The following is a 12,006-nucleotide window of genomic DNA, read 5'->3' as shown; positions in this document are numbered from 1 at the left end:
TATGGTTTTATCTCTTTACCTTTTCAACTTCATCATCTTTCCTTTGCTCCCCCTTCCTTTCCTTAATTTTTTTTTTTTCAATAATACCCCTCTAGTTATTAATTTTTACTTTTTTACCCGTTTAACCTTAAAGATTTTTTAATAATATCCTTTCAATTTTATTATTATTATTTTTTAACCCTCTTAACAATTAAAGAGGATGCATTTGCCTATGGGAGAACTCTAGTATATGTAATAAAACACAAACAGTGGATCCCACTCCCTTTATACCTTGTAGGTATAAAGATTGAGATAAAAGGAAAACAATTCAAACAATTAGGGGGGATAAATGTCCCCTCCAATTTTAGTGTACATGATAACAATAGTGGAGTAGAGTCCACAATACTTCTTCTTCACCACTTCAATTTTAGTGTCTTTTCACTCCCGCCACCCACCCTACTCCACTTCCATCCTCTTTTTCAATAATATTCCTCTAATTAATGAGATAAGAATCTAGAGTATATACATGGTAATTGAACGAGTGATTGTTTGCTCACAGCCCAACACCTATTTGACATGTGGCGTTGATGGCGTAAGTGATAAGAGAGAAATTTCTCTCCTACCCTCACGTCCACTGTCCAGAAATCTTAGTTTTTATATTCAAATCTTAAAAAGTATCGTGGGATCCACATGGATTAGCATATTGGCAATCAAACACCGCTACCTTTTAGATTTCATGAAAAAAATCATGACAGAAAAAAAAAATGAAAATTAAAAAAAAAAACAACATTTTTTGAGCTTGATAAATGGTCAGCTACCGCTCACCCAAATTTAAAATTAAATTACAACAATGAAAAATAATCTTTTTTTTTTTTTTTTGTTAAAATTCATAGAATTTCATCCACAGCAACACTGTTCTATTGGATCATGTTTTGGAATGTCACAAGGTGATCTTATCAGGAAATTTTGGTTTTTCTAACCATAGGCAGGTGAGAGAAAAATTCTCCTATCATTGCTTATGTCTTCAGCACCACATGTCAAAATCACTCGAGCTTAAAACTCTTTCACATTCGTTAGGTATCATATAAGTAAAGAAATGTGAATTTTGATATAATTTTATTGCAATTAAGTAAGCTAAAACTTAAACTTAAAATGGTAGGTAGTTCATAGTTGTACCCAGAAGTGCAAGTCAGTGGTTGGCTTGTCAAATTATCTAGGCCTTTTGAAAAGGATTATACCCAAATTGTCATAATCAATTAATTTGATGCTCCTTTCAGCAGTGGGAGAGAAGGACTTGAGCTTCATAGTGGGCACATTTTCTATCAAGATTCAAGGCATCTTTATTATGGGTATCTTAGTAAAATGTCATTTTCTGAAGAAAAAGACACAACCTTTGCCCAATTGAGATGAGATTGGGTATCCTATTTTAAGACTTATGTTTCAGCCTTAAAAATAAATGATGGATGTACACTCAAGAGCTTATATTATTTTTATATCCTTGGCATGTTACTTTGGTAATTCTACCTATAAAATTATAAGATTCACTTTTGCTAGTAAACAAGTCTAAACTTGTGTCCATAATTTTTATTTTATTTTTTATATGGGCTATCTACTTATTTTTATTTAGGTAAAATATATCAATTTATTAGGATTTTTTTAATATATTTTTGTTAAAAATTGTTGATCCTAATATTTTATTTATTTGATTAATGAAATATTTGATCAAAAGCACCGTAATGAATTATGTATATGTAAAGAGTGTTGATATTCTAACTAGAAAGTCTTCACTCGTCAATACTCGTCTGATGTGTTATGGACACGGAATCATAGATTTGTTTATAGGAGATACACAAATATATTTTTTATGGGGATTTGTATTTGTATATCCCAAAGAAATAGATTTATGATTCCGTGCACATCGGCCGAGTATTGACCAAGTGAAGACTTTCTGGTAGAAAATCATTATTCATATGTAAATCAAGCAATTCCAACTCTAAGTTGACAAGATAAAACCTAAGGAGTAGAGTGCGTACTATTCCTAGACTAATTATTAGGTGTAATCAAATGTCAAAGTTTCTTTCAAGACTTCAACTCTAACCCTTGCTAGCAATTTGTCATTTTATTTGGGAAAAATTTGCGAATTTTTTTCCTTCAATAAAAGCATTATTCTTTTAAATACATGAATGGTTCAAAAAATTCATGTATTTTAATGAGAAAACGAATCAAATGATTTTTCTTTTTTTTTTATAAATATTATAATATTCGATAAAAAGAAAATGACATTAATCTAAATTATTAACGAAGCTCAAATCTTCTTCATCGATTGAACTTCTCAATTTCTTCCTCATCTCCACTCTCTAAGAGCTCATTCAGGCAGTTCTCTCTCTCTCTCTAGCAAATTGATCAAAAGAAACTAAAAACTCAGACTTAAAAGCAATGAAGAAGTATATCTAAAATCAAATTGATCTCTGCAAGTTGGTAGAGAAGAACTGAAATCGAATCAATCTATACTTGTCTTTAGATTTTTTTTTTTTTTATTCTCCTTTTAAATCTCTCTTTCATATATTTTAGTAGAATTTCTTTTAGTTTATCATATCTTAGGATTTTTTCCATGGTTACTTGGGATTTAAATTGTAATTTTCTTAATTTAGTTTAGATGTGTCTGATTGTTCAAATCTTCTCATGAATTATATGATTAAGAATTTTACTAAACTATTGTAACTTTTTGATTGGATTTTTAAATTGATAATTAAATCATTATAATTATTTGTTGAATTCCCTTTCGAAATGTACCGAATTATTTGTTTATGAATTTTTTATGTGAAGTATCTAAAATATATATCGCATAACGAGAAATCATTCTAATTATTTGTTGAATTACATTTTGAAATGTACCAAATTATTTGTTTTCAAATTTTTTATGTGAGACGTATAAAATATATACCACACATTTCTCGCTTGGCGATTGCTTTGAATTGCTAACAAGGATTCCAACTTCATCCAACTATCGTTTCCAAAACACAATCTAATCTTTGTTGTTCAAGCAATATCACTCCAATTAATACATCGAAAGTATTGAAGATGTTAATGGTGTAGACGAAAACCGTAACAAAATGGGCCTTACAATTGTATGTTATTATATAGATTATAGAGAGTTACTATTCGCACACTAACTTTACTTTTTACACCCTAATTTCTTTATTTAACTATGGCACCCCATTTAAATATTAAAATACACTATACAAACATTACAAAGATTTGGCTCAAGTTGTTTATAGTTAAGATTAAGTTCATATAAAATCCTAAACCTAAACAATAGAAATCTAACAAAAGAAAAAGAGAGAGAGCTACGTTTGGCACCTCAACTTTTACTTATTCTCAATCATCCACTTAATTTTATTACTTTTTAATTAGGGTGTAATAAGTAAAAGTTGGAGTCTGGTGAAGGCTTGAAGGGCTTATTTATAATTTAAAATATTAATTAAGGATTGGGATATGTTGACTCCTAAAAATGATTCATGAAAATAACAAACAATCCCAACCCTTTAAACACAAAGTCCAAAGCTTGAGATTTATAAGTATCTTAATAACACAAATCTCGGAAATAATTATATCGAGAATGAATCTCAACCGTTGGATTTTGCATTTAAAGATTTGGGATCATGTGCTTTTTTCATGACTCATTCTTAGGAGTCAAGGAATCTGGACCTATTAATAAAAGGGCACACATAACTATAAATGCTTTTAACTCTTATCTCAATGAAAAGCATATATGATTTTGTACATACATCCATGTCAACGATGTGAGAATCATGTATATTTTAATGTTACTTCAGCATTTTCTATTTTTTTTATTTATTAAAATGACCTTGATTATATTTAGTTTCAATGTGAAGGTGGGAGCATTTTTGAAATCTAAAAATTGGTTTCAAATCACTTCTTCCCAAAAAAGCTGCTATTGCGACACCAATTCTTATGTAAATCATTGAAGAGTTGCACAGAATTGTTGCTTTATTAGTAAAAGTTGATGTGGCAATAGTAACTCTAAAAAAATCAATCAATAATAACAAATAAATATTAATATTAATCATAATTTCATCAGCCATCATGTCTAGGACGGTATGCCCCCACTAGTGTCGGTACGGTCCTTATCTGCTATAATGACAACCAAATTACTTTATTTTTGATATACCTAATATTAACAAGACATGGTCCCGTGATTTTAAAACTATCTATTTGCCCCCACATTTGTTTTTTATTTTGTCTCCCTTTTTTCTTCTTTTTGTCCTTCCAATAATTATCAATTATATATACAAATTATATCATTTTAGAAGAAAAAATTGTCAAAAATATAACATAATATATATATATATTAAAAACACACGAGTGATCAACTACAATACAAAGCCCATAATAAAATTGTCTTGCTCTCTCCTACTCCAAAGATAGTTTAAAAACTCAGGATTACTCGAGTCAAGTTGAAAACTTGGAAGTTGACACAACTGAGTCAAATAAAAGTATATTAAATGTATAAATATAATCCCTTTAAAATATTATACATAAGCAATGATTCAATGAAGGTTTTAACCCAACTTGGTGCATTTTTAATTTGGCTAAGATTGAATTAATGAGAGGGCTTCGTGAATTGGTTCTACCAAGTATCAAAATCGAGTTACCTCAAAATCAAATGAAGTCAAATTCAGTTAAGTATTGACTTGACTCGACAAATTTTAAAGCTTTACTCCAAACAATAAAAAGCTACTATATAGAGTTGTGATAATATGATGCCCCCTCCCCCTCTGATATGCACCCCCATAACAAAATCATAGATCATTTGCCTTGGGATACATAAGAAAAGATTTATAATTATGTGTATCCCGAAGCAAATGATCTACAATTCTATGATAGAGGCGTAGGGGACATGTGTCGAAGGGGGGCGTTAGGAAATCATTACACTCCTATATAAGTTGGACCAAAACTCTAAAAGAATAAGCTATTTATAACATAAAGAAACAAAAGCTAAAGGAAATTCCCATAAAGTAGTGGTCAAACTTCATCACATTATAAAAGAGCCAAAGTGACTTGGGTTAAGATTAAGCTTGATTAAAATAAATAAAAACATTCTGTGACCTAAATAGAAGGACCGAAAGAGATGACCTAAAGAAAGAAATTTTCCTTTATGTTAAAGAGTAATTTTTTTAAAGAAAAATTAGTTAAAGAACTCTGACAGATGGACTTTTTCTAAATAGCCCTTTAAGTTTTGGCGATCTCTTAATAGTCCATTTAGTAAATTTTTCTTTTCTTAACAGTCCTGCCCTTGGTTCTCACTTCAAGTGTATAATGTCATTAAAATATCCAAACTACCATTTTCTCATCTTCTTTACATAATTAGGTTTTTCAATGACGATTGCGATCATTCCCAACAATATTTGAGCACGGATGAATAGACGTATTTTATTTATTTATTTCGATAATTTATAAATAAAAAATGAAAAACAAAGTTGAGATTCAAATTTTTTTTAGTGATTACATCATAATTTTTTCTTTGTAACTATAATTTTATGCATTTTTGGTATTTCAATAAGATTTATCAAGTATTGAAGTTGGAAAAACAAAAACTCTAGTTCACCATTTAATTATTGTCGAGTTCGAAGGTTAGTATCGAGTTCACTGCTTTATATTTTATTATTGTCGAGTTCAACAATATTTTCATAAGAAAAAAACCGTCAAACTCGACAGTAATTAAATGGTGAATTAGACAATAAAAAGTGGTGAACTTGATACTATAAATATGAATCAAATTATTTTTTTTCATTTTTCCAACTTCAATACTTAGTAAATCTCCTCGAAACACTCAAAATGCATAAAATCATAGTTGCAAATAAAAAATTAAAACTTAATCATAAAAATATTTGAATCTCAACTTCGCTTTTTTATTTATTATATAAATCATCAAAATAAAATTAAAATATAGCTAGATGTTCAAAATTAGACTTAAGAGAATATCATTTTCTATTTGTCAATCATGATCAAAGATCGTCAGAAATGATCGCAATTGTCATTGGAAAAGTTAAAGAGTTCAGTGACCGTTGGTTTTTAATGATTATGATTTTAAAAAAGTTTTTCTTTGAATTTCTTTTTTAAAATTCGATCTCTCTATGCAACCTAGAGAATTTGAATGTTATTGATTTTCAAAGCGACCCAATCAAGACTATAAGAAAATCACAAAAGGAAAAATCTATTACAGGGATCCTCTTCCAATGCGGTACATCGATCCCATTAAGTCATTCGTTAAGTATAGAGTAGTCAAATTCTCCCATTAGTCTTATGTTGGTGGTATAGCATATGTATTAAGAAAATGTTCAACACCTTACTATTTATGTTACGTGTTGTCTTTATATGGATTTAGAAGTTTTGAAATAGATTAATTTTTTATGAGGATGATCTCCTCACCATAGCAATCCTCACAAAAAAATCAACTCATTCCAAAACTTTTAACTCATGTAAGACAAAACACATAAGGCAAATCATAAGGTAAATAGTTGGGTGTTGAACATGCCCCTATGTATAAAGAGATATATATAATTCCGATTCAACAATTCCTTATCGTCAATGTCATCAAAGTTCTAAATTTTAAAACTGAAACCTAACCCATACAATATTTTAATGATATCTAATATTAGTATAAAGCCCACATCATTAGACACAATAATTGTCCTTTTCCAATTTATAACAAAAGGTAGCAAATAAAAGAGATGCTCGTGTCAGTTTAAAATAAAAAGTTGTTTTGTCAAGGAAGACTTTGTAAAAACAACTTAAGGTGTGTTTAGTTACAAAGAAAATCAGGGGAAAATCGTTTGCTAAAACAACTCCAATGCATGACCTATCCCACTAGCCATCCTCTTTCAACTGTTGTTTTGGATGAACGCATGACCTATCCCACTTGCCATCCCCTTTCAACTGTTGTTTTGGATTGGTGGAATTCAAAATAGAGATCTCCAATGCATTATCTATCCAACAACATTTTTTGGGTCATGGAATTTTCATGACCAAAATAGGTCACTCCACTTGATTACTCATCTTTTTTGGAGGGAAAAAATTCAGGCATATTTAAATTTAAGTTGAATTTAAAAAAAAAAATGTTTGAATATTTATGAGTAATGTGGTTGGAATGCACACCCCATGAATACAAAAAATTACCCATAGATAACCCATAAATGGGTATGGGTGTCTCCCTTGGAAGTGCTATAAGAAGAATTTGTTATTTATGTTATTTGATTACAAGGTAAATCAAATTAGGGTGAAACATGATTTGCCAACACAAGATAATTAGCCATCCAAATGGGCAAATCATTTTTCTTATACCCCCTTTAAAACTCCAATTCCAATCAAGTGGGTAAAAATCAAAACAATCCTTCATGGTACGGTCCCACGTCGAATTCACCCATCTCAAAGAATCAAAGCCCACCCTTTTGTCAGGAAACAACAAAACTTGATCTTTGATCATCATCCGACAATGGTCACAACAATTCCTCTAATGAATCTTCTCCATCTTTTTTTCTTCTTCTTCACTTTAGCTATGTATCTCTCAAATCATTATTGGGATTTTTTGTTCTAAACATTACAAAAAATAAAACCCATGAAGGATTTCCATGGTACAACACATAAGTAAATGATATTCTTTACTATCAACACATATCCTTGATTTCTGGTTTGCCTAGTAAAAGACTTAGAAAGATAATTAAAAAAATAGAAAAAATTACTAAAACAGAGTTAAATATTTTAATATTTTAAAAATATATATTTTTAAAAAATTATCAAAAACAAATTAAATTGTTGGACAGTCCAGCATTTTAATAATTCGTTGGATTGTCCACCATTTTAATAACTTCCTTTAACACAGCAATTTAGCCTCTATTTAAAATGTTAGGCAGTCCAATGAATTATCAAAATGCTAAACTGTTTTGTTTTTAATATTTTTTGAAAAAATGGATGCTTTTTTTTTTTTTATATTAAAATATTTAATTCTTTTTTAATAATTTTCCCTTTAAAAAAGGAAAATATAGAAAGTAAAATCTAAATACAAAAATATTTAAGCACAAAGAGAAAGATGATAAATTTATTGCCCTTTACATTCACACAGCTATGGGCCCATGAACAAGTCAAACAAAATAATGTAACACAGAGGGACCCCAACAATGGTTTTATAACTTTTAAGAAAAATGAACTTGTTTAAAAGTTTCTTTGCATACCCATTACTTACAAAGCTCCAATCCATCAAACATCCATCAATCCCTTCTCAACGGATATGGTCGGTTGCTTAAAAGATCCCTCACTCTCAACTCTTCTCCACCACTAAAAAGAAACAAGAATAACACGCCAGCAAAAGAAAGAGAAATATCAGGTAGGGACAGCTTTTAGTTTTTGTTAGGTACCCCACCCCAAGTTTCAGCCTTTCAGGCCTTTTGAAGTGTGAAAAGGTGTTGGATTGGATAGAATAAATGAAAGAAAAAACACACAAATGGGTAGGTAACGGATTTCCCCAAATTTTCCTATTTTTGACTTCAAAGCTCCAACCAACATTGACTCTTTTGAGGATCAAAATGGATGGTGGAGGGGCACCACATTTGAAGCTAGACATGGAGTCCCTCGATCAGATACCCTAAACAGCTTCAACCAAGTGGACTTAGCTTCTCTTCTCTTCCTACTCTCTTACCCTCTTTCAAAAGTAAAGGCTGCATCTATGTTACTTTATCTTCTTTCTTTTGGTTTATTTTGTCCTCTTTCTGTACTTAGAACAAAAAAACTTTAACAACCCACTGTTGTCTCAACTTTAAAACTAAGAAAGTGACAAAAGAAACAAAAAACAAAATGCTACAATTCTGACAAAGGCATTAGGACGTTAAGATTCTTCATAGATACAGTAAGAAAACTCCTTGAAATGGATCAAATACTCTAAGAAAAAATGTCACAAATTAAATCAGAAAAAAAAAAACCCATTAATAATAGATAAAACAGGGGTGAATAAAAATACCATTTTTTTCTTTCAATTTTTTTTTTTTTTTTTTTGGGGAATATTATTAGGTGGGTTTTGGGGTAGCTTGCTTGAATGCTACAGTGGGAGCTATTCTGCAACTCCTCCTCTGATGCTCCAACACAAGTTCCCCAGCAAACCAATCTAATTTCTCATAATTGGTTTGCTCCACAATCTTCCTCCCACCGAAGAGCACTGATTCCACATTTTTCTGCTTCAACATCTCCTCTGCAACTCCAACAAGCATCTTTACGTTTCCTGGACTCGGGTCAGAATCCACATTCGCTCCACATCGAGCCAAATTCGACCCATTTGCCTGTAAAACCAACATTTAATTTAGTTCAACACAAAAAACCCATCCAACCCATCTATAAAGATTCAATTTTTATACCTCAAAGGCTCAAATTCTGTGTTTCTATCTAATATAACACAGACCCAATATTCACCGAGTCCACTCAAACGAGCTGACTCGAGCGAGACAGAATGGTACCTGGATACGGACGTAATTGCTGCTGTGGCTCTGGCGGAACGCCATGGCTACGGCTTGGTCGACCAAATCTGCGGCTCCATCGCCAGCGATTCGAGCCATGGGTCTTGCCCACTCCTTTGCCTTCCAACCTTTGACTTGCTCGTAGTCAAAGCGACTCTCGAGAAGTTGACCGCTTCCCAAAGATAACACCATCACGTCTTCAACTCCTCGCACGAATGGAAATTCTTGCTTGTTGTGGAGCACGTGCGTGATCGCCGCCGCTGTAGGATTGCTCATGGACAAACCTCCGTCCACCGCCAAGCACCGAGTCTGTTCGTCTAGCGATTTCATGGCAACAGGTTCGAATAAAGCCGGGTCAGCCGAAGTTGCGCGACAAACCTCCCAAAGCCTGAAATCGAAGCTATCTGACTCCAGCGCGTCGGCTCGCGAGAATAGAAATGGAGCCGAACTTGAGAGATCGTAACACGGAACCAAAACAGGCTTCAATGTGTCTTTGAGAGTCAGATTCCGGCCCTTCTCTGTAAACGCCTCTTTCATGGCTCGCTCTAGACCGGCTGTTGCTGAACCGCTGGTCCGGTTCTTGAAAAACCGCCGAAAAAAACTACCAGTACCACCTGAATCTGAACCGGATGAAGATTTGTAGAATCCGTTCCCCTTCTCTGCCAAAAGTTTCCACGTGTCCTCAGCCCTGAAAATCGGACGGTTGTCATCTCCTTTAGTAGCAAAGAGCATCGCCATGAAAATACCTCCAACACCAGTTCCAGCTGCAATATCGAAGTAATCAACGATACTCGCATCTGGATTTCCAGATTTTTTCTTTAAAGCTTGTTCGAGGTAAGCTAGGGCTTTTCCTGATAAAATTCCTCTCATTTTGCCTCCATCGATGCTAAGGATGCAAACTTTTCCTCTTTGATTCTTGATTGCCGATACGTTATCATCATCGTTGATTGTTGTTGTGGACGTTTCGTATTTCGTTTCGGTTTCTGGAGCGATCTGTTTTGGAATCCAGAGCTTTTTATCATCGTAACCGAAAAGAAACTTGCTTTCGAGGATGGAGAAGATTTCGTAGCTTAGCTTATCTGTATCTATGCTCGGTTCTTGCATCTCCGCCATCTCCCAAACAATCTTCAAGTAAGTTTTTCACAAAAACAGAGCTTTTTTTATTTATTATTTTACAGAATTTGTTTCTTACAGATTCGAATCGAACCAACACTTTACATGCTCGAAGATTTAAACCTAAACGTAATCTCCGCTACTTGCTTCAAGAATCTCTGAAAATCATTTGCAGATCTCCATCCACGCCTGATCGACTAAAGCCCTTCAATTTCTGAAAAAGAAAAAAAAAAAAATCCTCCTTTTTAAGTCACGGATTCCTGCAGAATCATCTTTCTTTGAAACATTCGATAAAAATCTCACCTTTGAAACTTGTGCCTCTTAAGAATCAACCAACAATAATTCTCTTGGTTCTTTTTCAAATACAATCCTTTCTAATCTGCAATTTTTTGCCTGAATTTATCAACCAATAAATCCTCCTTTAATAAAATAATCTAATTCTCCTTAATAATCTATCAAACTTTTGTTCTTCTTTCGTGTTTTTCTTTCTTTTGTTATTTTCCAACAAAAGAGCTCACCAAAACAAAGGACGAAACAAAATAATAAATAAAAACCTGAATAGTTTTCAGAGCGTTGCCTGTCTTTCTAATTTCGATTTCGATTTCTATTTCTTTAAAGTCCTAACTGGAGTACAAATTTCTAACCATGGTTTAGATTCACCTGGTTAACCGACGGCTTCTTAGTCAAAGAAAAGAGAACGTTAACGCCGTCACATCCATCGGAGACGTTGGAGAATGAAGAATGTAGAGAGGATGTGTGTGCGGGCCCACACAGTGTGGGGTCCAGCGCCTTGTCCGTATGGTGGTTGTGGTATGGGTGACTGCACTTACGTGTCTGTCATAACTAACGGTGAAATTCATGCTAATTTTTTCCTCGGACGAAACCAATCATTTATAATTATCAGAGTTGGACTAACCTTACTAAATAATTACTATGTTAAGATTTCACCTTTACTAAGAGTGGTTGGCCAGACATAAAATAAAAATAAAAAATATCGGATGCTTTAGGATTGTACGGGATAAAATTTCAAAAAAAAAAAAATTAAAATTTTATTTTTTTCAATTAATTTTAAATTTTGGAGTTTGGTGAAAATTCGCTAGTTGGCCATTTCAAAATCTTAGATCAAACACAAAACAATTGCTTTAAAAAAAAAAATTGAGCTGTGTTGGAGTGACCTCAAGCTAGAATCTCATATCACACTCTTTGACGTGAAAGTGTATTTATGGATGTTTTTTCACTCATATCTCGATGAAAGGTATCTATGGTTTCATACACTTTCACGTTAAGAAATGTGATTTGAGATTCCACCCTGATGTCACTTTAGCATTATTCAAAAAAATTATCTACATTTTTTTATGAAATTTAGAGGGTTGTGGCATTGGTTGCTAAT

General features: G+C 32.5%; 1 protein-coding gene across 1 annotated transcript; it reads right to left on the bottom strand.

The window, feature by feature from the left end:
* Nucleotides 1-8,231: 8,231 nt before the first annotated feature.
* On the bottom strand, nt 8,232-11,262 carry LOC147399815 (patatin-like protein 6). Its single transcript, XM_086445328.1, has 2 exons — nt 9,504-11,262; nt 8,232-9,329 (listed from the first exon to the last, which is right to left on the bottom strand). Exons 1-2 carry the CDS (start codon nt 10,614-10,616, stop codon nt 9,060-9,062), a joined length of 1,383 nt encoding a protein of 460 aa, XP_086301454.1. The 5' UTR covers nt 10,617-11,262; the 3' UTR covers nt 8,232-9,059.
* Between the last annotated feature and the right edge of the window lie 744 nt (nt 11,263-12,006).

The sequence above is a fragment of the Akebia trifoliata genome, chromosome 6 (genome assembly GCF_017979445.1).
Source record: "Akebia trifoliata isolate Shusen 1 chromosome 6, ASM1797944v1, whole genome shotgun sequence".
NCBI classification, from domain to species: domain Eukaryota; kingdom Viridiplantae; phylum Streptophyta; class Magnoliopsida; order Ranunculales; family Lardizabalaceae; genus Akebia; species Akebia trifoliata.
This window is presented reverse-complemented; position numbering and strand designations above follow the sequence as displayed.